A 27,982-nucleotide genomic window follows, 5' to 3' on the forward strand; every position below is an offset into this window, starting at 1 on the left:
ACTTGGAAGTACTATGAAGGTAAAAAAGAGGTCTGCCACGCGTGGGAAACGAACGGCTGATCACGTATATGTAAATAAAAAGGGGGAGGTGATGCTGACCACTTAACCAGCATCGCCTTCCCCCTAGCAAACTATACCTCAAACTTGAATGTATGTACTACATTCCAAGACCTCAGGTCCATAAAAGGTAAAAAAAGGACGTCATATCGGCAAAAAGCAGACGGAATTCATCGGCAAAACAACGCGCTCCGCAGCAATGGCAGACCGCCTAGCAGACTGCCCCGGCTGGTTCGCAGATCAGTTGAGCTGTGTCACCACTGTAATTCCCGCTAATTATTTATCCTTTACATATCTCATTTGCATGAATTATTGCAAATTTTCAAAGACGACAATATATTACCCTCTCCACTAGATCGCGCACGGATCACCATTTGAGGACGCCCCATCGAAGCTACCCCTCGGATCGCATATATAGCGGCGACAATCCCGCGTACTCACGTGTTTCAAGCTCACAGCCTACCCGTGACCTGTCAAACTCACTAGAACACATCTCCAGACTCAATCGCAATGGCAGACCCAGACATGGACGAGTTTGCACAGACTCGCGGCGCCGACGACCTATTCGACGATGAGATTATCCCTATCTCCACAGAACAGCAGCAGGCACAGACTGAGGTCATTACCCCCGAGCCAGAGCCAGAGCCGCAGGAGGCACACGTACCTGAGAAACCAGCTCCCGAGCAGCCAAGTCCACGTGGGGAGACTCCGCAGCGGGGCCGGGGCGGAGAACGAGGCCGAGGACGACGGAGCCGGGGCAAAGGAGGGCGCGGTGGACGAGACTCAGAGCAAAAACGGTCAGAAAGCTCTCCGCGCAAAAAGACCCCTGTCAATGCGCCTGCTGCGGATGCACGCGAGGCTCCTACTTCGAAACCGGAGAAGCCTAAAGAGGCTAAAGAGCAGACCGGTCCGGTCGAAGAGAATAATGGTGAAGATGTGACTGCGAATGGTGCTGAGGCTCAGCGTGTGCCTGCTGTTAGGGGCGATCGGAGTGCCACTGGAGGGCTAAGAAAGGTGTGTGGTGCTCCCCGTGAGACAACGAAAGAACCACGCTGACTATTACTTCCAGCCTAAACTCACGGAAGAGGAACTATCCAAACGCATTGCTGCAGCTAAGGAGAATGCCGTAAAGAAAGCTGCGGCCCATGCTCGCGCCGAAGCTGATCAGGCGTCGTTTATGGAACGCGAGCAGGAGGCGGCAAAGAAACGTCGCGAAGAACTCGCCCACCGTCGCGTGATGGATACTGAACGTGAGAAAAACAGACAGCGGAAGCTGAAAGCTCAAACGGGGCGTGAATGGGACTCACAGAAACGCGAGGAAGATTATGACCCCCGCGGTGGAGGCAGCCAATTCCGACGCGGTATGCACGGTGGCGTGTCTGGCGCTGTGCGACGAGACTTTGAAGATGGTCGTTCAGAACAGGCCGCAGACCATAGTAATGGTCATCGGGGTCGTGGACGTGGTGGTCGAGGTGGCCGTGACCGTGGATCTCCGCGTACCCCACAAGGAGACCGGCCACGCAAGGGAGGCCTATCTGATAGTATGTATGCAACAGAAAGCCCTACTGCGCTGGGTTTGGATGATAAGAGCGCATTCCCGGCTCTGCCCAAGGGACCCAAGAAGACCGAGACTAAATCTGTGTCCACGCCGGTGAGCAAGGAGACTAAGCCAGAGACTAAGACTAAGGCTGAGACGAAAATCGAGCCCGAAACTGCCCCCGCACGGGCCAAGTCACCATCAGCAATGGACAAGTTGGACTCGACGTTTTCACCTATCACTGGAACTTGGGCTGACCAGTTTGAGGATGAGTGATGGAATTTTGCACACTTTTATTTTTGGTTTTGGTACTCATTCGTTTTCACGATTTATTTCTGCATTCATGACATGAAAAGACTTCTGTCCTCATTTGAAATTTGATATCCCGTCTGTCCTGGAGCCTTGATTGGTGGCTGAGATGGCTTCATATGCAAAAGTCCTCCAGCATTACATATACGTATATTGCCGCTCATAGCATACGCTACTTTCTCGAATTGTGACATTCTTTATATTCTGCTTCTCCTTGATTTTAGAACGAGCATAGCCGGCCAGCTCTTGTACTTGACGACGTGGTTCGGTATTCTAGTCTATTTGGCTCAAGGTCATATATGAGACATTATATCCAAGATTCTTCTACATCAAGAACGGTACTCAATCTGAGAATTTTATTCATCTTCCCTAGGTCCAATGTAGCAAGTGACTAAGGCATAGGGGCATGAGTATCCAGCAATTAGGCACCAACCACTCAGGTTCTTATGACCAGAAGGATAGTAAAAAAGATGATTGAAAAGACGATTTGGAAGACGAGTGGGTTTACAAGAAATAAGTTCTCTGAAGTGAGGTCTGAAGTTGGTAGGCCGAGAAAGACGTGCCTCAGTAGAGGTTGAAAAGCGGATGCAAAGTCGCCAAGAAAAGGTAAATCTAGACCAGCTGCCTTGATACCTGAATGCATTGGCCAAGTTGTACATGGACGAAGTAGTGTATTTTTACTGTGAAATGGATACTTCATTAGGGATGTTCAACCCGTGGAGTTCAACAAGATTTTAACAATCAACTATCATCTCTGTATTGAATGGGCCTCGATGGGATTTCTCCGGCAGGTTAACCTAACTACCTAGGTAGAGCTTTGCGGTCAATCCTCCTTCCCTATCTCAATTCCATCACAAACGGACAGGCTTTTTGTAACAGGACGAGCAGTACCATTCCCATCTTTCAACGTCGGAAACTGCAGCTTGTGCCGCACCACGCGACTTTAACAAGTTAAACATATCCCGATCACCTTTCATTTCAGCAGTGTAGAGTGCAGAATATCTGTATTGCGAAATATTCAATCCTTCATCAAGAAGAAGTTTCACCATAGACTCATCCTGATGTAGAACAGCCAGCTTCGGCGCTATTGCTTGTAGTCCCACGCCGTGTTCAAGCGATGTAGAGATAATATCCTATCGATCATCTTTCATAGCGCGATATAGCGGTGAAGGTATGGATGAGCGCCACGCTGAATTAACAATTTCACTAGCTTCATATCCCCAAACTGCATTGCAGTGAAGAGTGGCGGGTAGCCAACCTCCACATTACGCCACCACAGGATGGTATATTCAGGAACTAGGCATTGAACGTGTCTCCCGAGGTAGGATTTGGCTTTTGCGCTAAAATCTAGCAAGGTGGTCACTATTTTGGTATAGCCACCCTGTATTTCCATGACTAGAGCATGCTGGATGTTCACAACACTCGGGACGCTATATCCTTGTTCGAAAAAAGAGTGGATATAAATGTCCTCACGGTAATCATTGTCAGGGTGGTAACTTTTCCATGATATCAATGGCTTCAGGCTCTCGTCTTTGTACATTTCTGGCGCCTTGTCTTCTGTTGCATCTATTACTTCTAGGGATGCTGGAGTCTGGTTGCGAGCAGTATCTAGTCCATGTAGCAAACTTTGGACTTGGAAACAGAGCTTTCGCTCAGCGACAAGGGAGAGCGCAATTTCATGCTTATATCGGCCATGAAAGCGATACAGAAACTTGATAAGTGTTCTGTGTAGATGACGGTTGGTCCGGGTCAAATCGTAAATGTCATTTTAGCGACAAAGACAGGAGGCGATGGTCCATAGGATCTCAGAATGTAGTTAGGCCAGCGCCATGGGAAATATGAGGGTTTCAATTCGGAAGTGTATGTGTGGGAAATAGGACTTCCAGTCCGCTCAGCTGTACTTGGGTGGATATAGTGAAGACCGCCCAAGTCCGGAACTCCGCCGGAAATCGGGGGATCCCCGTTTAATTTGGAGCAGCTATACGCCCAGGAACATAAATACCCCATTCATAATACTACTTAAATCGGTAGAGCTCGGTTAGTTAGTGCCGGTTGAACCGAACAAGTTCGTGACTAATAGAAAACCCCAGTTTTTCCCCACTGTGGAGTGCTGGTGAAAGGCGTTCTCTTTCTTATAACTGTTCTTCTTCAACACCTATAATGGCAAAGATATATCGAAATGGGTTCAACGGAGAAGGTACATGGCGTCCAGCCACATTCACCACCCGCATTGGGCAACTTGGTGCCCAACAATGAACATGAAACTGAACATGAACTCCCCGAAAAAAGAGTCAACGGGGGCCTTGATGCATGGCTAAACGTTCTTGCGGGCTTTTGCGTTTTTGTCAATTCTTGGTTGGTTTACATTGTTGCCATACTATTCTCATAGTAAGCTAATATTTCCTCCAGGGGCCTGTTAACGACCTATGGCGCTTTTCAAGAGTACTACCAGACAGTCCTTCTACCAAATGAGACACCATCCACAATCTCATGGGTGGGCAGTATCCAGGGCACTCTCATTCCATTAGTTGGTCTTGCTGCGGGACCATTAGTTGATGTCGGATACTTGCGCCCTCTTATTTTAGCCGGAAGTTTCCTGACTGTGTTCGGAATGATGATGACCAGTCTCGCCACTTCGTACTACCAGGTAAATCTAAAATCTAACATTGAAAAAGGAATTTCTGACTTCTGACGAGAATAGGTGTTGCTTGCACAAGGATTCTGCGTCGGAGTGGGAGGCGGCATTTCCTACATCCCAGCTCTCGTCGTGATCTCCTCGAGTTTCACCACAAAACGCCCAATCGCCATCGGATGCGCATCAATCGGGTCTAGCGTGGGGGCCGTCATTTTCCCTGTCATGTTCCGCCAGCTGCAGCCCAAGGTCGGGTTCCCATGGGCAGTCCGCAGCATCGGCTTCATCAGTCTATTCCTTGCGATTATAGCATGTGTAATCTTGTGCCGACAACCGGGCCAAAGGACCCATGCAAGAAGTCTTATTGATTGGAGTGCCTTCCGTGAACCATCTTTTATGATGTTTTCAGTCTCGCTGACGTGTGTCATGCTCGCCTACTACGTTCCCATTTTCTATGTCGCTTCCTATGCCCGCACGGTGGTGCATACCACGACCGATTTTAGCTTTTATATGGTTGCTATTGTCAACGGGACATCGGTCGTTGGCCGTGTTGTTCCGTATTTGCTTGTTTCGTATATCAAGCCCATTGGAATCCTAATATTCTCTGTGATGGCGTCAGCGATTGCTATGTTCACTTGGATTGCGGCTACCGAAATGGCTGGGTTTATTGTCTGGGCGTGCTACTGGGGATCTCTCAGTGGTGTTTTGGTTACAGCGCCGACTTCCATTGTGGCACATCCGATTTTCTGTCCAGACTCGAGCTTTTTGGGGACTCGTTTAGGCATGATGTGGGGTATATCGTCTTTCGGGGCGCTCGCTGGAACTCCCATTGCAGGTGCTTTGGTAAATCTTGAAACCGCTGAGTTTTTACATGCTCAGCTCTTTGCCGGATGCATGATGGTTGGGGCTGTCTTGTTGCAGATTTGGCCAACTATCAGGGTGGTTCGGTATGATCTGGAGCATCCTCGCAAAAAATGAGCAATCCATTGGGAATTGGAGGGCAGCATAAGTGGAATATGTAAATACGCTTCAAATCCAAATTTAATAGATTAATCTCATATTATAAATCGAAACTTTTGTTTCCTAAAGTTGCACATTTTACGTCACTACGCAGGTGTATAACTAGTTCTATATGATCTTACTTGGTCATTGACACAGTGGCACCTGATGAGCTGCTTTCTCTTCATCCTCAGATCATTTATGAGTATTGATTTTCAACACCACATCCCCAGCGACAAGACAAAATGCATTATCTTCAGACAATGGAAGTACAACTTCGCCCTCTAGCTGCCGCACATCAACAACAGGATATTTCTCACTCAAATCTTTAATGTTGTTGGGCGTAAACCTGTTGATATCATACCCCAGTGGCTCTTTCCTAGCCGTGGAAGATGGTTCATCCTCAAGGCCGAGGTACACTTCAATAGATTTGGTGATAATAAGATGAAAAGGTCTGTTGTATTTCACAAACCCATTGATCTGTTCTCCTTCGACCAGGTGAACGGTATTAATGGAAATATCCGATTGCGCCTTATTGTTTGAAAGTCGGCTTATTGCCGATGAAGGACCACATCTAGGTCGATCGTCCGACAGAGTAATAGACGAGGAGTCAATCGAAGAAATATGTCCTTCTGGGCTCTCCGACACAAGCTCCTGTATACCTATCGGTGTTCTCGAACCCGTTGAGGTAAGAATATTGCTTTCATTGGGTTGTGGATGAAGAGATAGCTTCCCCTGAGCTAGACCTAGTGAAACACTGTGCCGGAGACTTTCAATGAGACTTTTATTGAGTTTCTGCTGGAGAATTCTAAATTGTGGTAGATTCGGGAGTGTCCAGCCGGGATAGAGACGACCATGGGCTCTAGGGGTATGCATTCGTCCGTATAGTTGAATGGAAGTATTGCAGAGAAAGCATGCGTCTTTGCTTGAACTAACGACCCGTGGAAACAAATTTGGCGCTTTTATCTCGCAAAAGGCGATGATTTGGATTTCGGCGTGGATCTTGGGTGCTGAAAGAGCCTTTTGGGCTCCTTTATACCTAGCACGAGCAGCGTTTTCATCAACTTTCAAATTGTGGCACAATTGAGACAAATTGAGTTGCCCTTTGATAAACCCCAGCCTGGATAAACATGAAGATAGGTCAGAAATCTCGCTGGAATTTGTTTGACTTTCGAATGCCTTTTGGGGTAGGCTTGCCAGTTGAAGTTTCATATTCCGGACCAATGGAAACTCCTTTGCCATTCGATACAGTTGTCTAGCGGCTCCCCAGTATCTTGACACCTTTTTGATGATGTTCAATAAACTAGATCTTGAGGATGGATTCATATCGTGATTTGAGATAAGGTATAGCAAATCGTAAAAGCGTGGTGCTATTTGTTTCAAGTGATATATTCCTTCCACAAGATCACCCAGCTCATCTAGGGTTTGATGCCTCATCCATCGGTCAACGAGTTGTATGACCTTAGTTGCCTCTGAGATAAATGATGACGATGTAAGTGATAAGTCTTTGCTTTGAAGTTTCTGAGAGCCAATCCGTCCAATACCAAATATGGCCTCTTTTAGCAGCTCGTGAATGGGCCTCTTAGTTGCTTTCCGGTCGATTCGCAACCGGCATAGTATCCGCGGTGAGCACATTGAGATGATTGATGCAAAAATCTCGCCTTGGACTTCGGATTTATCTATAGCTTCTGAAAATTGTTAACGTTCATCCTTAGATGCAGATTCGTAGGGACTGACCATAGTTTGAATTATGAAGTACGTGGAAAACGACTTCAAAACTGCTCTTCAGCTTTTGTAGAAGGGTATCTCCATCAGCGTAGGTGCTTTTGTTGATTGCTAGGATGACATTCAAAATTGTTTCAGAACTTTGTTCTACGCAAACTGCAGGTATATGCTCCGACCCATCCTTAGTTTTCGCCAGGAATGCAAGAGCTTCGGTGAGCTCACGCTCTTTTAAAAAAGGCAAAACATAATTTTCTTGATCGACTAACGATTGGTCAATTGGATTTCGGACGACTGGTGCAGGAACCTGATGAAAGAAGGAGCTGAGAGCTATATGCTCTGCACACACTGCGGCGGGGGCTTGGCTTGTCTTAGCCATGAAATTCGACAATTAAAAAATAATGCCCTGGCCAGGGTAGAGAGTGTTAGAGGGATAGAAGAAAACTCTGGATTGATAAGTTGGCGGGAGACAACTGCATGTTTCTAAATACATAGAGCTTGCGCTTACATTCTTCTACGCACGATAAGATATAATCCTATTAGGCACATAGGGGGGATTAGGCCCGCCTAGACCCTGCAGCGTTTGTATCGCGGAAGCGCTGGTGAGGGGTCGAGATGCAAACTATCACACCGTACTTCCGGGCCAATGCCATGTCCTGAAATGAACGTTGGGTGAGTGAGGTGTGAGATGAGAACTTGAGATCGATGATTTTGATTTATCAAGCTTGATCTCGATAACTCAATAAGGAGTTGGCCGATGAGGATAGAGGATTTCCTACGTAGCTTTGAACATGGATCAGTCACTTTTTACAGGGGGCCGGCCAAGTGCATTTCTCCTCCGGCCTAAACAATTTCGAGGTAGAGACAGGGGCCCCTGGGGGCCTGCCTGGTGACTAACTTCTCATAAAGTATAGTGTTGATAGAGGCAACGTTGTGAGTGAGTGCATACAACATAGGAAGAGAAAAAAAGAGAGAGATGGGACAAACATGAGATACTTGCCTAGACAGGGAGCCCTGTTGTTTTAGTCATGGCATCCTCAGAAACAACACAGGCCAACCTTCATCGCGAGAGTGACTACCCACTTCATGAAATAAAATAATTGTATGCAATCCGTCATTGGAGAGCACCGCGATCTTATGGGGGCTGGGTGTCATACTGCGATCTCATACTAAACCCTTTTTTCCATAGGATCTTTACATACGTAATAACCCATGTATACAATATTTATTGCATTATATCTGTGATAATACACTCCATCTATATATAGAGGAAGTAAAAAGCGGTTGTTTGGAACAGTGCCATGAAGCTATAGATATAGCCTCATGGTGACAAAGAAACAAAGAGGTAAATAACTAGGCATCCGACAGACTGCCCAAGGAAGTAATTGCTTGGTATAACAATATTCAGGGCAATAATATTAATTTTCATGCTGCTCAAAGTCACGAATTCCACAGCGTTTACCCAATACCTTGGCACAAAAATGATAAAAAGAATCCGCGTGTAAAAGGTATTGCCCATCTGTATGTAGAGAGAAGCCTAAAACAAATATTGGAGATCAACACCACTACGCATGACGTCTTAACAAAAACAGGCTCAAGGCAGTACATGCTGTCGTTGCACGTGAGTACCTCAAGAGGTGGACCAATTACCAAGAGCGATGTATACTCATCATGACTTCATCCAGGGCCGTGGCAAGGATTAAGTCAAGGCTCATGGAACATATATAAATGAAATAAATTAATCAACTTCAGCTCCAATACCCACTATTTGTGTAAACAATCACAAACATTGTAGATATCTCTGAGCAGAATTTTCTCCACATATAAAACCGTGAGTGCAAATCCTTCCTAATACAATTATGCATTCTAACACCCACTCCTCTCGATATATTTATTACTTGAGATCGTTACAGCAACTAAAATAATTAATTTTTGCTAATTATATCACATACAGGTCCAACTAACTCCGATAGCAAAATGAGCAACAATAATAGCTCCAACGCCGGCGATTCCAGTGACCAACCCATTCCCGCCCACGATGTCGGCAGTGGAACAGGATGGGGCAACAGGCTCTGGCAAGGTGGCAAAAATGAGGGCCCGGGTCATGCAGATGTATGTATTACACTTAGTGTTGCGAAGACAGCTCCATAGCATATGTTGACCAGCACTCATTCTCACATTACAGGCTACCAATCCCAGATCAACAATGGGCGATTTCCTGTCTTTGAATGAACAGAAGACACAGGGACAAAATAAATACATCCAGCGTGAGAACTTGGTTGATTCTGATGTTAAACCTATGAATGCCGAGGGAGAGCCGACTTGTGCCATTGAAGATCATAGTTTCATGCGCCATAAGGCCGGTGATCCAGATACTTATCCTGGATGGAGTACATTGAGGAACTTCTTTGGCAGGTGAGTTCCCTCTTTTTCTCTTAAACGGTTTATAGAATGACCAATGCTAACTAGATACACTCTATTGTAGAGGATAAAGTGGGTTATCACCCCGGGTGAGATTAAGCTATTGATATAGTACTTACTATCGCCTAATTTCTATCTTAGTTCTAAATTGAAAATCAACCTACTGAACAGTTCTCAAAATGTAAAACTTTAAATCGTGATATAGTACATAACCAAATTTTTATATCAGTTTCGCGATATCACTCTAGAGAGATGATTTGGTCTGAAGCTTCTCAAGTTCACTCAACGCGCATCCAACCGCATCGACAGCCATTCCATATCCAGCCTGGAATCCCGTTCCACCAGCGCCATAGTTGTGAACAACGAGACCCTTTCGCTCTGAACCATCGACCTGCACGACTTCACTGGCAACACGGGCACCTCCCTCTCGTGATGGGCGCAAGCCTGCAAATGCTGCGAGGATCTCTGTATTTGGTGACTCGAGCTCCGGTAACATTGCCTTGGTGCGGGACAATATAGACTCAGTCTCCTCTCCAAGTGTATCAGGCAAGCTATAACAGTTAGTCCATGAAGCACATTGGAAAATAACAGAAAATGTTAGGATTCATTTGACTCACCCGACTCCCTTCTGCATATATCCTCCAAGAATGACATTACCCTTCGAGTGTGGTCGTGGGATAATGTATGTCTCATAATCCTTGCCGTGTCGCATCACATTCTGGTTGACGTGTGGTGCCTTGGCAAGCAGAATTTGGCCTCTGGTGGGGTAGCACTTGGGGTCCTCGACTCCCAGTAGGGTACGAGCAGCGTTACCAGTGCAGTTAAAGACAATCTTTGTATCCTTGCTGAGGAAGCCCGAGGTGACACCCGAGACCTTTTTGCGGATCACCCGCACTCCGTACTCCTTTGTGAGTCTTTGGAAAAGATAGCGGATGTGCATCGGGGCATTGAGGGTTACCGTGGTGAATTTGACACCACATGAAACGCCTTCTGGTAGATCCTGCTGAGCAATCTCTTTGTACTGTGGTTCTCTATATTAGCAGGCTGAACCGGAGCAGAGGAATCACCGCGTGGTAATTGACTTACATCCTTCAGATAACTAGCCATGGAATCGAGCTTTGTGCGCGACGGCATTTCATCCCAATACTCGGTAGAGGGTGTTTCCTGGACAAATGCCTTCAGGCTATCTTGCGCAGCAAGTTTGAGGAGGTGCTTGTAGCCAAGCTGATCCCATCGCAAGGCATTCTTATCGCTTGCGGAAAGGGCAGAGAAGTTTGCACCAGCCCTAGGCCGCGTTAGTATGGTTGAGGAAAAATAAGATAGCTCCAGCTAGCATGAAGAGTGAGCAGACTTACCAAGGCGAAGTATAGTTAATCGAAGTATCACCAGGGAGGTGCTCAGCTATGATAGTTGTTTGGCTAGCATAGCCTTGCTCAGCAAGAACTAGGGCAACATTCAGTCCAATGATGCCAGCACTTCAAACGAAGACTGTTAGTTCCAATCTGTGACATGGAAGGAAATTCTGTTTTCAAAGACATACCCAATGACAACCACAGATTCGTTCTTCATTGTGAATAGATTTCAGAAACTTAAAATGATTACAACTCAATCTACGTCGGGGGCCCTCTAATTTAAACAAAAACCTAATTTGAACAGAAATCAACCGGAATTTATCTGTTCCTAGGGAGACATCCACTTTGACTCATTTAATTTCATATTGCCCAGGTGCTTATCCCGTGTCTAGCATTCAATTTAGATGGGATTAACGAGTCAACGAACGCCTATCTCGGAGGCAATGATTGGAGGCCACTCCGATTGGCGGCATTCAATTGTGGGTCTGGGCGGTGTAGCTGGTGATTGGTGCCCGTGATTCTATCTCTTGGATTGGAAACATCTGTATATCTTGATAAAGGCCCTAGAGGCTGGAGATTAACACGTTAACAACCACATGGCACTGGGGAAAGTGGATATACTAAGAGTTCATATCTGGCAAATTTCCAAGGTTCGGGTTTATCATAATAGCCACATGGGTACCCACGCGGTGTCCTATTTGGGACAGTCGTTCGAGAGAAAATTTGAAGTTGAAACAAAAAAAGAGAAACAGGTTGCTATTGTTGAAAATTCTTGAGATGATTCTCCATAGTCATAAAAAAATTGAGATAAGAGGTCTACAAAAATGGAGACGTAAAAGTGCAAAGTAGACGTGACAATGAGTGGAAATTTGTGGAAGCTAAAACTGGAGTAGCTATCTATTCTAACAAATACCTACACTTTTACTGTAAGAAAAACAGCTGTAAAAAATAATATGTAAAATTGTATTCATTATATAGGCTATTTAATTGAACGACATCTATACTTCAGTATGTTTGCCATGATCAGCGACTTGTGTAACATGCTGCCCGTTCCCTTCAACGGGAACTCCCTCAAGTCCAGGGATGAGCAGATCATCCAAGTCACTCTTTCTGAAGCAAAAGTAGAACAGACATCCTGCCACGAATCCCACAATTGCGAGGGATCCATACATCCAAACAAGGTACGGATCTTCCGACACTGGGCTGAGACCAATACAGATCGCTGCCGCAATTCCGATCATAAGCCAGAAAAGGGCAGAAATAAAAGAACGCAGACTAAAGTAAGTCGTGGTTAGTTTGAGTTAGACGATACGATGGAGGGCGGTTGACTCACTTTTTCGGCGCATGTGTGAAGGCAAGTTCCAAACCAGTAACAATAACAAAGGCTTCAGAGAAGGCGACAAAGATATAGGCAGGGGCTTGGATCCACACGTGGATGCTCTTCTCGGGAGATTTGTAAATAAAGTGCTGTAGTACACTGGCGTAGATCATGGAGATCGAGACAAGAAGGAAACCAGCGAAGATACGACGGACTGGGCTAAAGTTGATCTTGAACTTGCGAAGGACAGGGTAAACACCCACTAGAGATATATTGGTCAGCAGATGATTTTCTTCAAGGGTATCATCATGTCAGTACTCACAGTCAAGAAGTGGGATGAAGATACACAAGGCGATCGGGTCAAGGTTTTGCAGGAGATCATTTGGTGTTCCATGCAACGCCATTTGACCAGCTTGCGAGATGAGATTGTTCCAAATCTGGACCCAGCAAACAAAGTAGAATGGGAAGAAGACAAACATCTGTAATTTGTGTAAGTATAATTCAGTGTGTAAATATGGAACTTCAACTTACTCTGCAGCTCATAAAACCTCGGCGGACGTCCGAGACGTACTCGTCGGTGTAGCGCGACGAAGATGCAAAAGGATACTTGCTTAAACGGCCTGAAGCCTCGAGAGATGATGGTTTTGCGCTCTCGAAATTCTTCTCCTGTCGGGCAATGTTCAAGACTTTGCATGCGTCGATAATAGCGGATCCCTGGGGAGGAGTCTTGACATATCGCTTCTGGCCGGACAAGAAGACGATACCTGAGAGAACGATCGCACTGGAAGAGATTAGCGGGTGTAACATACATTTCTCTTATCCCAACTCACATCAATGGGATCAAGTATGCAAGCCAGAAAGAGTGCTTTGCCTCAACATTGACCGTAATCAGGGGGGAGAGGGCGCCAACATTGACGACCCAGTAGAACCACATGAAAAGCCTCTGCACGGTCAATTCGGGATCCACAACCACACGCTCGCCTGATTTGAGTGTCTTCAAAACCGGCTCTGCGTTTTGGTATTGCTCAGCACACATGGGAGTCACGTTGGCCTTGATTCCACCTGTTCCCAGGCCAATGATGACCATTGCAGTGACCAAACCGCCGAAGCCAGCATCGCTGGCAAGGCCAGCTGGCGAGGCGGTGGCAACCAGGATGGTCAATCCGCAGATGTAAATTCCCAGAGAGATTGTGATGGCTTTGAATTTGCCGACATATTGATCTGGTGGACTGTTAGCAAAATTGCAGCAAGGCCCGAGAAGAATATGTATTACCTGCAACAATCGCGCCAATAATGGTGGAGGCATAAGCCCAAAATTTAAAGAAGTTTCCAAGCGCCGACGCGGTTGATTGTCCTCTACCTAGTGCGCCAGGGAGACCGGACGAAGGATCGTAGGGGTTACTAAAGAAAGAAAGAAGTCAGCCATCATTCCCAGGACACGGGCTCATTTTTGAAAGACTCAACGTACTTGATATAATTTTGCATAGGGCCGCTGAGGCCAAAATAAGTAAACCGTTCGCCAAGCTAATAGGTCGATGTTAGCGGACGAACTAGGGCATCAACACGTGGGCGGTGGGGTAGCATACTTCAACGACGAGAATAAGTAGTGCAATACGTGGGAACTTGTCAGGAATACGTCGGAGGCCAGCATGGGGACTATTCGCAGACTGGTCAAATTTCTCCAGTTCCTCTTCTGAGTTTCTTCGGTTATCGACTGAGACAGAATCCATCTTGGCGGAACAAGATGTAATTCTATAAAATAATGTGTAAAAGTGATATGTGAGAAAAAAATTAACACTTCTCTACTCCCATGTCAGATCAGAGGAAGGACGTTTTAATTTAACCAACTCGGTCAATGGAAGGTTCGACATCGGGAACGAATCCGGGGTGCATGGCCCACAGGGGACCCGCAGATAGGAACAACCCCCACTCGGATGCCTATCGCTTAGATCGGAGCCGATGATATGGCCGATGCCGCCAACCAGAGCCCGCCATTATATCCGCGGCATATCGATGGCTATGTGACTAAATTTATTAACACGGTCACATTTTTTGGGCTTTGATTAATTTTAAGACTTCGCTTAAGATTGGCCATTTACCGTCTTTTTTGGCCTTTACAATTCTTCTTTATCGCAAACCCAATTACCGCTTTGACACATAACAATGGCCAGTACACAGACACCAGTGGTAGAAGAGAAGAAGGGACGCTTGTCTATTCCAGATAAGCTCTTGAAGGGATTGGACCCTGAATGGGTAGAGCTATGGGAAAAGCATGGCAGCTCCATGGTGAGAGCCGACGAGCTATCTCTTGAAGAATACCGCAAAAGCCCTGCTACATACAGCTTCACCTACCCAACATGCCCTGGTAAGTCAGATTCATGAGCTTCAGTCTTGGAATTCGGGCCTCGAATAAGTACTGACAATGGTTAAGGTCCATTTGTTTTCCATGTTGAGGACATAGAGATCCCAGTCACTCAACCGGCTGGAAAGATCAAGATCAGAGTGTATACGCCAGAAGGGCCAGGGCCATTCCCTGTTCATTTGAATTTCCATGGAGGTACGCATATTATGGCACCGCGCTTACGCTCTCCGAGGTGCAATTTCTGACTTGAATTCCTCGATTCTAGGTGGTTGGGTCCTTGGCAATCTTAACTCTGAGGCTGCCTGGTGCCGACACATGTGCAACAAGGCCCAAATTAAAGTTATTGATGTCGACTACCGGCTGGCGCCGGAGTTTCCCTATCCCACCAGCATCTACGATTCATGGGATGCTGTGAAATGGGTAAGCGCGAGAGACCTAATTCCATTTGAGATATTCTTCATTAACAAATATTTGGACAGACTATTGCAAACGCTGCTAGTATCAATGTTGATCCATCAAGTGTCTCTATCGGAGGTCTCTCGGCTGGAGGTCAAATGACTGCAGTAATGTCGCATTTCGCTCGCGACGAGGGCATTGATTTGAAGCTTCAGTTGATTATCGTTCCGGCGACAGATATGCGCTACTGTCTAAGAACCCGGGAGCTGAATGAGACCACATGTCCCTATGAAAGTGTCTTGCTATACCATGATGCCCCTTGGGGACCACTAGGCAGAGAGCAATGGTTCCTGAAGTATTGGCTCGGCGATGATGACGGTAAGTCTTTTCTTCCTCTGTTCCCTTGGTGAAATTATCTGCATGCATGTACTAATGTCCTCCTAGCTACCCAAGAAAGAATCTTGACAAAGGAGTGGATCTGCACACCTGTACTTGCTCCTTCATTCAAAAACCTCGCAAAGGCACATATCATCACAGCAGAGTTCGATCTCGAGCGAGATGAAGGAGAGTATTATGGTCGGCTTATGCAAGAGGCTGGAAACGATGTCACAATGAAAAGATATCCCGGCGTGCCACATGCATTTGGGCATTTCAATCACCCCGAAAGGGGACTCTCGCAGAGCTTTGTGTATATTGAAGATACTAGTCGACTCCTCCGGAAGGTGCACTTTGGCAAGAGTGAAGAGTAATGGGGAGCACAATATGTATAAAAAATAGAAGAAACAAGAAGTATATTTAACTCAGTCTCTAGTTTACTTTTTGAGTAGAACATGATGTCTGGATATATATCTGACCTCGCTTTTCCTAAACTACTTTCGCCTATATATCTCCTATTTGTATCAACATTTTCTAAGAAGGCTCAATTCTATCGTTCCTACTCTTTAGTCAGTACACCGCTGTTTCTCTGAAATCCAGCGAAACCTTGGAAGCGTCTAGAAGGAAATTTATGACAAATTTATTTCCCGAGGTCGGCCCGGGATATGCGGGGACAAGGTTATCGGCACGATAACCCTAAAATTCTAATTCACGTTAGTCACAACCGCGGCCTGGGCATGAACTGGGGTTTCGTTAATTGGTATGAGTTTTTCTGTACGTAATTATTATGTATCTCAAACAAACCATAGGGCTTGGTTTGAGTAGCTGGTCGTTTACCCCACAAGTCAAGGATAGGACGCCGGATTGTGAAAGGGATAGACGACTTGGTCCAATTATTGACCAGTTGATCACAACACCAGCGGCGAAAACTTCAGAACTTGCACAGTCTCCGAGTGAGAGACCAATTGAGTCTCCAATATCCACGTGGCTGTTCAAATCTGTCAAGACGTCGAGAATTGCGAAGAATGGAATGAAAGGGGGAGGAGATCTGGCACAAACTGCGAGGGGCGGCAAACCAGAAGAGGAGAAATAACCATTGATATTGACAAAGGAAACTGGGTGGTAGTTGGGAATGAAGTATAGAAAAGTCGTCTACACAGCATGTATATGCTTTTTACCGCTTTTGAACATAAATCTGAAAAGATATCTAAAAGTGCCATGCATACATGGAAATATCCGAGTTTTCCTACATATAACATCACAAATATTATGTTAAGCGACATATACCTACGTTGTCGAAGATAGGATTGAATGCCAAGGTGTAATCTTTGGGCCCGGGGAATAAACCAGATTAGATAAGCCTTGAGGAACAGATATAGTCACGTGGGATGTGGGGCCGGCATCGGTCAAATGGACTGTAACCTGTATCGTCGTGGACATTGGACTCTCAGGGCTTAACGACTAATACATGTACTCATGACAATTTTTTTAATGCAAGGATGTCAGGCAGAGCTCGTAGGTACATGAGTAAGCGAAACCGTGCTTGTGACTCCTGTCGGGCCAGAAAGGCAGCTTGTCGTATTGATCAAGCACCTCCCTGTTATCTTTGCACACTTCATGGGAAAGAATGCACATTCCAACAACCTACCTCAAGGCCACGCCAAAATTACACCGAGGTGGCAAGCCCACATATCACCCAACAATCCGAGATAAACCCACGCTCAGAGCTGCATGAAGTTTCACCAGTTGGTGACTCAGTTCACTACGATATGCTGATGTCAATTGACGCTGATGGGGTAGATCATTCGGTTGCCGCTGCACCTGGTGAATTCCATGACTATTTTAATGGAACCGGAGTATCATTATCGGGTGGTTTTGGAGATGGCACATGGCCAACTGGGTTTAGTCCAGGGAGCTTTATCTATCCGTCCCCTGGGCTGCCAGGGACTGGCCATTCGGAGAATGGAGGAGGTTCTTCGCAGACTCCCTCCTTGCCATTGCTTATGCAGGAGACTGGATCATCCATTTGCCTTGATAACCAAGGTGTAATGACACCGCAATTGCTCGGCAGTAGTGGCGATATGGACCCTTTACTGATTAGTCGTTATCAATACGACGCATCTGGGGCTTTTCACTTCAAAAATCTCAACATCCAGTCCGTATCCTCAGGGACTGATACAACACAATTCTTACTGTCGAAGCCATCGATATTTGCCGCCAGCAGGGAGGAAAACGGATGCGATAACGTATCTTCTTTCGAATTGAGGCAGGAACTCGAGTCCTTGGTCCCGGCAGATATCGGTCTCAGACTCATCAACCTGTTTGAGAGGATCGTCGCGCTGGATTACCCAATACTTGGTCCACCAGGCCAACTAAATCCCAGCACCAGCCCGCCATACCTCCTTGCGAGCGTATACCTAATAGTCGAACCTTTCACTAAATTTGACGAAAGACTATGCATTGATCTCGCATATGATAAGCCATCAAGTGTGGCACTATACAAGATCATCAACAGAGCGCTTCCATATGAGATACATGCACCGAAGCTTTGTGTTGTACAGACAATGCTTCTTTTGGCCATTCGACCTTATCCAAACCCAATTGTATTGGATAGTGGCTTCAAATGGTCCCAGCTCGCCACTCTTATTGCTTGCGCTCACACCCTTGGGCTACATTTGGATCCAAAGTCATGGCGAATACCTCCATGGCAAGTTGCCCAGCGACGTTTTCTGTCTTATTTCATTTATTCGACGGACAAATGGCTTGCATTGAGTCTTGGTCGGCCACCTTTACTACATTATGACACCTGGCTCGTGACAACTCCTAGCCAAGAGGATCGTCCTGCCAGTGGACTTGACCCTCTAGCCTGGACGAATATCATGAAGCGAGCGGAACTCGACTCGCTGCTTGATCGTGTTCTAACCCAATTATAGTAAGTCAATATGCATGTCCGTTATCTCGCCGTTATCCGCAACTCACCAGTATTAGCTCTCCTCGTGCCATTAATACCATGTGTACCGATTACGAGAAGACCATCGCATTGACTGGTCCACTGCTTGAAGGTCTCTTCTCATGGCACAAACCGGTATCTGCATCATCGACCGATTTCAGGTCCTTAAATCAAGGCAGACCAAGCGGACTAGAGAGAACACTCGAGATGAACTACCATTATATCTATTTGAGTATTTGCAAAGCTATCTTGAGGCCGTTCCTTCAGCCAACTGCCGAAAACTTGAATGAAGCTGAATATATAATGGCACGCGAGCAGGCCCGGGTCCGAGCGGAAACTTGCATTTCAGCGGCAGCGGAATTTATTCACGAGCTGCGCCCAGAGGACCTCGAAGCTCTATGGCCGGCCTGGAGTGCGACTGCATTCTCGTCCATCTGTTTCCAAATCCTGAGCATGGCTGCCAGCTCCGTTGACCGAAGCGAGGCAGATAAATGGGTCACTTGTCTGCATAAAGTGCGCCGGGATATGCGCCTAAAGGCCGATGTTCTGCCTTGTCTCCATCTTGGCCTTCTGCGGATTGACTCGATATTTTGGAAGGGAATTGATAACGTGTTGCATTTGGAAGAGCATGTCCGACAAGCGTTTGCGTCGGGTTCAAGCATTGGTCGGCCTCATGGCGTAAAAGGTCCAGCCAAGTGATCATGCGTTGTATTGACATGTACATAACTATTAGATACCGAATACTGAACCTAGAGGCAGTTTCGTATGTACGTTTTCACAGGTGCGCCGATTGTAAAGCAGTTAGTGGCATCGGTCATTTTTGGCCTCAATGGGACAGGTCGTCATATTCCACTTGAGAATGACCAATAAAGAACTAAATTTAGGCTTTTTACAAGTCTCATATAGGACCTTTAAACCGCTATATTGTAATTGTAATTATTATATTCAGACATGAAACGAACTACTCCACTTTAGTAGCCTTGCCACGGAATCGATCACGAATAACCACCAATCTCCCTAATATCCGGCCTTTCAAGGTCTGGGCTCCAAGAGCGGCAGCCTCATCAAGAGAGACGACTCGTCGAACCAGGATGTTAAAGATAGTTCCGAAAGCAAGTGCAATCACGGTACTAGTGAGAATGATCACATTGTATGGCATACTGAAATCCGGGGTTGGGAGTTGTAGTAGCAGACTCGTAGAACGGATGTAGATCGGCGCATTGTGAGCCTTATCTAAGATCCGAATTACTGCAGGCGCAACGTTGAATCCTCGATTAGCATCCGGAGGGTACTCAGTGTACCGAAGAATGGCTTTCTCGAAATCGTAAGTCAACGTGACGGTTGATGCAGCGGGGACGGACAGCGCTAGTTCTAATTGGGTTCCACGCTCGCGATCAATCGCGGGCCGGTAGTACGTCTCTTTGACGATTTCAGAGACTGGGATCTCCTGCAAGACTCCATCGTGCCCTGTGATTGTTGCGCGCAAAGTATGTATATATGGTCGCAAGAACCACGGAAGAGACTCGAAGTAGATGAAATCGACTGCGCTGGTGTTGGATGGATTGCCAAAGATAATGCGCATTCCACCGCGCTCCTGGCCGTGTCCAACGATAGTTCGCTCCGCGTGCAAAACAGGCTCTTCCAACGGAACTTCAGTGTTCATTGGCTGCTGCGGAATTGAGAGATCAAAGGGAACCGATGGCGCCAATTTGAAACAGCGTGTGAACCCGTCCTCTTTCTTGATTTCTTCGGCCTCCTCGGATATGAAGACATCGCGTTCGTGGGGCACGCGAAGGCAGACACTTTGGTCGCTACCTTCATCGAAATCGGTAAGAGGACACACACCATTGAGGCTTCGCCCAAAGATTTCTGTAAGACTCCACGCCTTGTCGTTTGTGTTTTCCAGCGGATAGCAAGTGTCATCTGAATTATAAGGCTTAGAAGTGTCACAAACCAGCTGGTCATTAGGCACAGGCCGAGGAATTGGGTTCGCTAGATTCATATTAGCAATTTTGAGCCAGAGTGTACCGGTGAAAAATACGCACAACGAGAGCGCTTAGACCGGTCAATATCCAAGACCATGTCTACCGTTTGCTCGATCTGAACCACACATTCTCCGTCTGCAGAACAGACCGGCTGTATGTCCACTGACATGCTCTGCCATGCGGCATCGAACAATTTGTGCCCGTCAAATAGTGAGGAGATTCCAGCCTTGCCTTTGCAAGGAAGCAGCTTCAAGAAAGGAGTCAAATTCTCTGTGCAAACTACCTCTCCGGGGAGTGTTCCATGCAAAAGGTGGAGTTGATCGACAGCTGAGTGATCCCCAGCTGGCTCAAAAGAAACGACAGGTCGAGTGGTCCGGGTCGAGTCCACGAAGTTCAGGGAGGCGCAGAACAATCCAGAGAGGGACTGTGTCAGGGTGATCCATTTGGCAAAAGCCCTAAGCAAGTCAGCATTGTGTGTCTCTTATGATATATTTCGAATGATGAGCATACTCTTCGTCACCTGGAGCATCGATCCACGCCCAAAGCTCGACGCCGGTGCCTCCTTCTTTACTGCCGTTCCATGGTCGTGGGCCCCAGCTTTCGGCATCCCACCTTCCTGTGGTGAAGCGGAGGTGCAATTCTTTTGTATGAGCATGCTGAAGGATTTGGCCAAGGGCCCGAGGCAAATATTGAAAATGCTGTTGATCGAATGATTGTTGTGATGTATTGCTTCGGAAGTTAAAAGAAGCTAGTAAGGAGGACTGTGGGAGAGGTTGTAGGAGAAGGTGCTCGTGATAGTCCGATGACGCAAAGGCAAAGGATGTCCATAAAGAGAGAATAAGCGCGACAAAAGGCAGTGATAATAGTGAAAGGACCGTCATCACTGCATGCTTGCCGAAGCTCGGTCTTCGTCCATGCGGTTATCACGGGTCAATTGGTAGGGGTGTTGGCGAAACGATGGCATATATGTTGGTGGTGTCCCTACAAAATCAGACCTAGGTAATCACCAAGTCAATAGAAAAGCTCCACATCGAAAGAAAGATCAAAGCCAAACTCCAAAATCCGCGAGATGCCCATCTGGTCTGTTGACTGCGGAGCCTCACCGCCTTCCTTGGCGCCAAAAGCATCAAAAACGAAAGACTTCATCGTTTGCCGCCAATCAGTCCGTTGACACAATTTCGTATTTTCTTTCCTTTCCTGCCTACTGCATACACGACCAGCATGGCAGCAGAACAGAGAAAGCTGCTTGAGCAGCTCATGGGAGGTATGTTGCGCTTTTTGCGCCTCTCAAAATCTCCAAGCTCCAGCCCACCCCGACAAATCTGCAAATAGAGCTAACATTGCTTCCGTTTATAGCTGATCAGCTCATTGGAACTGGCGCACAGGGTCGCAATTCCCAGCTCGCAATCACAGACAACAAAGTTTGCCGATCCTACATTGTTGGCACTTGCCCGCACGACCTGTTCACCAACACCAAGCAAGACCTTGGTCCTTGCCCCAAGGTCCATAGCGAAGGCCTGAAAACGGAATATGAAACAGCATCCGCCTCGGAGAAAGCGAAATGGGGGTTCGAATTCGATTACATGCGCGACATGCAGAAGTACATTGACGACTGTGACCGCCGAATCGATACTGCGCAGCGCCGATTGGAAAAGACGCCAGATGAGATTCGGCAGACAAACGATCTGGTATGTCTAGACTTATTTCTATCTTCGATTCACATTGAGAGGGACTTCAAAGAGCTTCACTAACTTCCTATATAGCTCAAACAAATCGCCGATCTTTCCAACACAATCAACTCCGGTCTCCAAGAAGTCTCGATTCTCGGCGAGACAGGCTCCGTCGCACTAGCACTCAGTGAGATGCACAAAGTTCGCACCTCCAAGCACCAAAAGGAAAGCCTTGAGCGCGATCTGAAGAACCTCCAAGATACCTCTGGTCCATCCGGACACCAGAAGCTGCAAGTCTGTGATGTTTGCGGTGCTTACCTGTCTCGTCTTGACAACGACCGCCGGTTGGCGGATCACTTCTTCGGAAAGATGCACATGGGATACTCGGACATGCGCAAGAACTGCAAGAAGCTGAGCATCGAGCTGAAGGGCCGGGCTCCGCCAGTTCGTCACCATGAAGAAGATGATAACCCATATACCTCTGGCGGTCGCCCTGGTGCTGGTCGGGGCCGGTATGGTGGGGGTGGTGGTGGTGGCGGCGGTGGATATCGGCGCCGAGGAGGAGGTGGAAGATGGTGATTTTCGTTGTCTTCTCTCGATTCCTGAAGACTCGGGTGCTGGGCCCGTTGCATAGCGCAGGCGTTTTTACTTATTATCTCGTGTATGATGCTCAGATGACGGTTAGGGACGTCATAGGATAAGTGCTCAATATCCATTTCATTTTTCATCCTCTTTCTTGTCGATATACCACACCCTTAAACACTAAAATCTTGTACAGTATATTGAACTTTCCTCCCCCTGGTATGGTGGAATATCATGTTGATTACATATTTTCTACCGGTGTAATAATAGAAATAGAATACACCAAACTAGCATTAGAATAGTATCCAATGACTACACATGTACCGGATAATCACTGGTGCTCGAGATACCTTTCGCGCCATTGCTAAGTAGGTTGTAAGCCGAAGACAAACCCATCAACGGGAAAACCCAGATAAGCACCTAAGAGCCCGCGGCGCGTTCCCAAGAGCCCACTAGACAAGCTATTATGTTTGAAACAAATGTCCACTTTGAGCCAAACATAAGTCGAAATCCTAGGAACTCGAAACATTGCCCCCGGACCCTTAGCATTTCGGCCTAAAGTGATGCTATTGCAAAAGATATATATACATAGTCACTCCCTCCGAAAACTTAACCAAACACAAAGACCCCCTTTGAATATATCACAGTGAGTCCAGCCTTCAGTCACTCCTTGTTCTGCATTAACTGATCGCACTCCAGAATGTGTTGGATTCCAGAACACACTTAAGGGATGGACTGAGCACTCGGCCAATGATACTAGCACGAATCGGACCGAGATCGTCTTGATTTCTTCGGGAACATAGAAGTGCGAATATTGACAGTACGGCTGCACACGTTTGATAGTACCATGCATACACCGATAGAAAATTCTGCGTCTCAGTCGACTGAGATATACCAACAATGGCCACTCCCGTACTATAAGTTCGCCAATAGGCTCAAAAGTATGTCCCAGAGGCTCATGAGCTTGGTCGCCTAGTAGGAGGCTTGTACAGTGCTAGCTTGGGCGCCCGGAAGGGCACAGACCTGCAGCGTCGCTTCTGTCGATCCGAAAGAGAGTGGAAAGATTGTACGAATGTGTATGAAAATGGTAAAGACCCGTCCTTCCCTCGCCATTGCGCAGGTATATGATATAGCTCGGTGAGCATCAACCCCTCGGGTGACAACAGCTCGATGACCATATATCTTTCCACGGTGGATAACAATCTTCTTCGCGGCAAAATAGGATACAAAAGTGTTAGAGGGATTACAGTGTCTACAGTGAATAGTGGATAGTACTGGAAAAACTATATAGCTGCGTGAAGAGGGAAGAAACTATCTGCAGGAATGAGAATTAATGGCTAGGAGCAAATGAGTGGTCATATGACCTCTGACAAAAAGACCATCTTCCTTGCGAACTTACGGAGACTGCCAGTATTATTGTTTGTATGTTTCCTAGATTTGGGCGCGATGGATAATTTTCCTGAGGTGCGAACCAGCAACGTCGTAAAGATCGCGTAAAGCTTTACTAATAAATGCAGGAAATCATCTCCAAAATATTCTAGATAGTTGAATTTGAGACTCTCAAAGAATGCCATCTTGTTTCTCGAAAATGGCGTCCGATAGCTACGGAGTTCTTAGTCCTTCGAGTTGTCACTCAAAAAATCCGACGTATCTCAACGAAACTCCTGCAAGTGACAACTTGTTCGTTTTCATCGGAGTCATATCAAACCGGGCAAACTTCAAATGGAATATTCGATCTGATTTTGATGATCTTAAGTCATCAAACGCTAGGTCAGCTAATAAAACTTCCGACTGTTGGTTTGATTCGCCGATATCGTCAACGTGAATTCATCACCACACTTACCGGTATAGATCCTCAGTATACACTGTCAATTCTCCCGGCCCTTGAAAAAATTCGGCTTATCACCAATGAAGAGCTATATATATCAACGCAGCTCTGCAGCGAGCTCCAAAATCTTCACATTGATATAGAGAGCGTCCGACTACCAAGTAATAGTGTATATCCTACTTTGGTAGGCTATATCGAGTCGCTCCTACCAAAATTCCCTGTGTTTACCTATATATATGTACCTGATATAGGTAGTTTATGATACCACTGCCTCGATAAATCATTGAACCGAAGTTATATTAGAAATATACTCTGTATAGCTACACATATATACGAATGTAAAGTTTTGTTAGAGCATGGTTTCATTTTGCCTACAACGGGCCCAACAGGCCCTATGATATACCTACCGGCACAACAAAAACACTAGTAGAGACGGCTTCATTTTTGTGAGAAGAGAACCAGGAGACATAAATTTGAAAACATTTGGTGGTGGGTATTCCACTTTCCTAAAAAAAAAAACCATTTTCCCAGCCCTGGAGACTTCAGTCCGGAACACCAGACTAGCATTGCGCAGCCTTGTAAAAGGAAATACAAAATCGGATAAACTGTACAGGAAAAAATGGATATCATGGGTATGGCTCTATTACACACCCTGCTGGGGCACATGGCCGTTTGCTTGGGTCTCAAATAGAGCCTGCATCAAAGTGTCGTAATGAGCAGCGGCAGCAGGTTGGCGGACCAGAATGTCGCGAACGACACTTAGTTGCGCCATGTCTACATTAGGTGCTGTCTTCAGAAGTTGCTGAATGGCGGGAGCATCGACTTGTGGGCCGAGGACTTGTACCGCGGCGGGGAGGCCGGTCAAGACAGGCTGGTGTTGAGGGGTGGCCTGTACAGGGGCCTGCTGGCCGTACACTGTGGGAGTCGGGTTGAATCCACCGAAGTGGGAGGGAGTAGTTGGCGCAATTCCAGCGGTGAACTGAGGCTGCTGGGGAGTCACTGCTGCGACTGTGGGGCTCGCAGATACATGTGGCTCCTGGCTAGCCTGGTGAGATGGCGGTTGAACAGACGAAGGGTTGGATTCGCCAGTCTTGACGACGAAAATGGTCAAAAGTATACGTTGAGTAATAGGTCCCTCAAGTGAGATGTTTTCCAGCAGCTCAATGAACTCGGGCATCGTCGTAGTGCCGACCTCCATTGGGACAATGTAGGTGTCTTTGACGGCAGACAGTGGGTGCTTTCCAATGACGCCATAACGCCCACGACTATGGAAGTAGTCAAACATTTTGTCGAAGCCCGCTCGATCTGTAGGCTGATCAGGACTGCTTACTGCAATCACAGATACGTCGGTAGACTTGCTGAACTGAAGGCCACATAGATAATCGGTTGCCCGTCTGATATCGATACGGCCGTCAACAACCAACGTGGAGGGTGCAAGCTGGCTCCATGGAATTCGGCCACTCAGATCCGCGCCTCCCACATGCTTCGCGGACGAGGAGAACTCTCCGATGGGAGGCATCGTTACCTTGCCGCGCCAGATGGTCCCATCATCATCGAAGTCCTTGGGTGAATAAGGCGGTGAATAAGGTTCATCGTCGCGCAAGAGCTGATCGATCTCAGCATCTGCTTGGACCCTGCCACTAGGCAGTGGCTCGTAGATGGCGGGAGCCACTTCGGGGAAAACGTGGTCATGGTGGGCACCCTCAGGTGACAGACCCCGAGTATATCCATCTGTCTCTGTCTTTCCTTGCTGCGGTCCCATCGGGCTGGTCGGGCTTTTGTGGGCTGGACTGCCGTCATCGCCCACAGCGCGACGAAGTCCACGGGAGAAAACAGACTCATTCGCGCCATGGTGTTCATCCTCGATTAACTCTTCTCCTTTATGGGTGCGTCGAATCCGAGGACCTTGTTCCTGGACAATGGTGTGATGCCTGTCCGCTTCTCGTTTGATCTCGGCATCCTTCTGCTGTAGTTCTTTGCTGGCCATTTCCGCCGTTGTCATCTGAGACAGCAACTTAGGGGAGAGACTACCTATGAGCAGACGATCTCGCAGAGAAGCATTCTTCTTTACATTGAACATGATCGACCGTAATTGCGCCTTATATGATTCATTAGGCTCGCCTGACCGCCCGCAGATACTCTCATACATCGCATCCTCAATGGATAGAGCGAGTTGCTGTGCCATGTCCTCCACTGACTGATTCGCACCCAAGGTAAATGAGCCTGCTTTCAGGGCTGCAGTAATCTGGTCTACAAACAACTTGATGAGGTGTGTGGCCACACTCTTGCGAGCAGGCATCAGCTCCTCCAAGGCTCCAATGGCAGTTGCCTCGGGGGTAGGGTCTGTCTTAATTTTAGGTCCAGTCGCCTCTGGGATAGCTGCTGGGGTAGACTGTGGGGATACCCTTTGCTGTTTGACTTGTGGTCCCTGATGGATAAACAAGTTAGCATTTTGATTTCCATGGCTGAGTGAGGTAGAAGTACTTACATTTTCTGCCTCTACTGTCTCTTCGAGTTTCCGCTTGTTAGTGCTAGATCGCCGAGAATCAACAGCATGGCCATTTTTCTCTGGCTCGACCGAAACGGACACAGCGGACACTGCTGGTGCAGGAGAACCGGCAGGACCTGGTGTAATGGATGGCGCAGTACGAGCTGGTGTGCTAGCATCTGTCCGGCTCTCACTGGGTCTTCCTTTGCGGCCACCCTTCTTGCCCTTTTTCCGCTTGGACTTCTTCTCCTCGGCCTCTTGGCGACGTTTCTCAGCAAGCTCTTCCCAGGGTTTCTCACCCGCGTTGATCTTTGCCAAGAGGTTTGTGTGGTTCTCTGGTCGACATCGTTCGCAAAAGTATTGATCTGGTTCTTGGCCTTTCTGGAATGTGAGGCCCATGCAGTCGTTGTGCTGCCATGCTGAACATTGATCACAGCAGATCATATCGCGCTCCACATCCTCTTCCTCTTCATATTCACCGCAGATGCAACGGATGATCTCTTCTTCATCTGCCTCGCCTTCACTAGGGCCGGGTGTGGGTTCGACGGACAACTTCGCGCTCTTTTCTTTCGGGCTTTTGCTTTTGCCCTTTTTCGCGGGATCATCTGGTAGTTCGAGGTTTTTGTGCTGGCCTTTGGTAGCTCGACCGGAGCGTCTGGGTTCGTCTAATCTTGCTGTTAGCTTGTCTTTTGGTAAATGGCCCGCAACCCAGACTTGGGGTTGCCCTGCCACTCAAGTGATTGGATTGTGTGTAGCGATGGTGTACGAAAGCTTACCGGCCATGATAATGGTGATTCGGCGCGTACTACAGCGCGTGACAGGACAATAGGATGTCTCTTCACTTGCTCGAAAAATTCGGGTGTTACCCCAGGCTGACAAAGTCTCTACAGGCTCAAGGCGCTAATGTAATACACAAGAAGACGGCACACAAGTGTCACTCTCTAGCCCACAGTTTTGCTTGATCGAATAAAAAAAACCGATCTAGACTCTGCGTAATAT

General features: G+C 47.1%; 10 protein-coding genes across 10 annotated transcripts; 6 read left to right on the forward strand and 4 right to left on the reverse strand.

Annotated features, from left to right (window-relative positions):
- Positions 1 to 567: 567 nt before the first annotated feature.
- Positions 568 to 1,870, forward strand: N7479_006555 (uncharacterized protein; the record flags this gene model as incomplete). The annotated part of the gene is made up of 2 exons (XM_057254249.1): positions 568 to 1,071; positions 1,127 to 1,870. The coding sequence occupies 2 exons, from the start codon at positions 568 to 570 to the stop codon at positions 1,868 to 1,870; spliced, it is 1,248 nt and encodes a 415-aa protein (XP_057108111.1).
- A 2,212-nt stretch (positions 1,871 to 4,082) lies between these two features.
- N7479_006556 (putative MFS monocarboxylate transporter) lies at positions 4,083 to 5,513 on the forward strand (the record flags this gene model as incomplete). Its single annotated transcript, XM_057254250.1, has 3 exons — positions 4,083 to 4,258; positions 4,313 to 4,550; positions 4,605 to 5,513. The coding sequence occupies 3 exons, from the start codon at positions 4,083 to 4,085 to the stop codon at positions 5,511 to 5,513; spliced, it is 1,323 nt and encodes a 440-aa protein (XP_057108112.1).
- Positions 5,514 to 9,212: 3,699 nt separating this feature from the next.
- On the forward strand, positions 9,213 to 9,748 carry N7479_006557 (uncharacterized protein; the record flags this gene model as incomplete). Its single annotated transcript, XM_057254251.1, has 3 exons — positions 9,213 to 9,368; positions 9,442 to 9,671; positions 9,742 to 9,748. Coding segments are annotated over 3 exons (393 nt in total), but the record flags the coding sequence as incomplete, so codon positions are not given.
- A 173-nt stretch (positions 9,749 to 9,921) lies between these two features.
- On the reverse strand, positions 9,922 to 11,246 carry N7479_006558 (FAD-dependent oxidoreductase; the record flags this gene model as incomplete). The annotated part of the gene is made up of 5 exons (XM_057254252.1): positions 9,922 to 10,228; positions 10,295 to 10,698; positions 10,764 to 10,962; positions 11,033 to 11,152; positions 11,218 to 11,246. 5 exons carry the CDS (start codon positions 11,244 to 11,246, stop codon positions 9,922 to 9,924), a joined length of 1,059 nt encoding a protein of 352 aa, XP_057108114.1.
- Positions 11,247 to 12,027: 781 nt separating this feature from the next.
- Positions 12,028 to 14,077, reverse strand: N7479_006559 (Major facilitator superfamily domain general substrate transporter; the record flags this gene model as incomplete). The annotated part of the gene is made up of 8 exons (XM_057254253.1): positions 12,028 to 12,304; positions 12,363 to 12,609; positions 12,670 to 12,826; positions 12,879 to 13,128; positions 13,178 to 13,568; positions 13,621 to 13,748; positions 13,816 to 13,871; positions 13,934 to 14,077. 8 exons carry the CDS (start codon positions 14,075 to 14,077, stop codon positions 12,028 to 12,030), a joined length of 1,650 nt encoding a protein of 549 aa, XP_057108115.1.
- Positions 14,078 to 14,510: 433 nt separating this feature from the next.
- On the forward strand, positions 14,511 to 15,854 carry N7479_006560 (alpha/beta hydrolase; the record flags this gene model as incomplete). Its single annotated transcript, XM_057254254.1, has 5 exons — positions 14,511 to 14,712; positions 14,779 to 14,904; positions 14,975 to 15,129; positions 15,189 to 15,483; positions 15,550 to 15,854. 5 exons carry the CDS (start codon positions 14,511 to 14,513, stop codon positions 15,852 to 15,854), a joined length of 1,083 nt encoding a protein of 360 aa, XP_057108116.1.
- A 1,125-nt stretch (positions 15,855 to 16,979) lies between these two features.
- On the forward strand, positions 16,980 to 19,129 carry N7479_006561 (uncharacterized protein; the record flags this gene model as incomplete). The annotated part of the gene is made up of 2 exons (XM_057254255.1): positions 16,980 to 18,412; positions 18,469 to 19,129. The coding sequence occupies 2 exons, from the start codon at positions 16,980 to 16,982 to the stop codon at positions 19,127 to 19,129; spliced, it is 2,094 nt and encodes a 697-aa protein (XP_057108117.1).
- A 262-nt stretch (positions 19,130 to 19,391) lies between these two features.
- Positions 19,392 to 21,296, reverse strand: gpi16 (GPI-anchored transamidase subunit GPI16; the record flags this gene model as incomplete). The annotated part of the gene is made up of 3 exons (XM_057254256.1): positions 19,392 to 20,422; positions 20,476 to 20,870; positions 20,926 to 21,296. 3 exons carry the CDS (start codon positions 21,294 to 21,296, stop codon positions 19,392 to 19,394), a joined length of 1,797 nt encoding a protein of 598 aa, XP_057108118.1.
- A 340-nt stretch (positions 21,297 to 21,636) lies between these two features.
- On the forward strand, positions 21,637 to 22,664 carry N7479_006563 (LUC7 domain-containing protein; the record flags this gene model as incomplete). The annotated part of the gene is made up of 3 exons (XM_057254257.1): positions 21,637 to 21,679; positions 21,772 to 22,103; positions 22,179 to 22,664. 3 exons carry the CDS (start codon positions 21,637 to 21,639, stop codon positions 22,662 to 22,664), a joined length of 861 nt encoding a protein of 286 aa, XP_057108119.1.
- Positions 22,665 to 25,138: 2,474 nt separating this feature from the next.
- On the reverse strand, positions 25,139 to 27,766 carry N7479_006564 (uncharacterized protein; the record flags this gene model as incomplete). The annotated part of the gene is made up of 3 exons (XM_057254258.1): positions 25,139 to 26,923; positions 26,984 to 27,657; positions 27,760 to 27,766. The coding sequence occupies 3 exons, from the start codon at positions 27,764 to 27,766 to the stop codon at positions 25,139 to 25,141; spliced, it is 2,466 nt and encodes an 821-aa protein (XP_057108120.1).
- Positions 27,767 to 27,982: the final 216 nt, after the last annotated feature.

The sequence above is a fragment of the Penicillium vulpinum genome (assembly GCF_028829585.1).
Source record: "Penicillium vulpinum strain IBT 29486 chromosome Unknown utg000003l_segment0_segment0, whole genome shotgun sequence".
Lineage (NCBI taxonomy): Eukaryota > Fungi > Ascomycota > Eurotiomycetes > Eurotiales > Aspergillaceae > Penicillium > Penicillium vulpinum.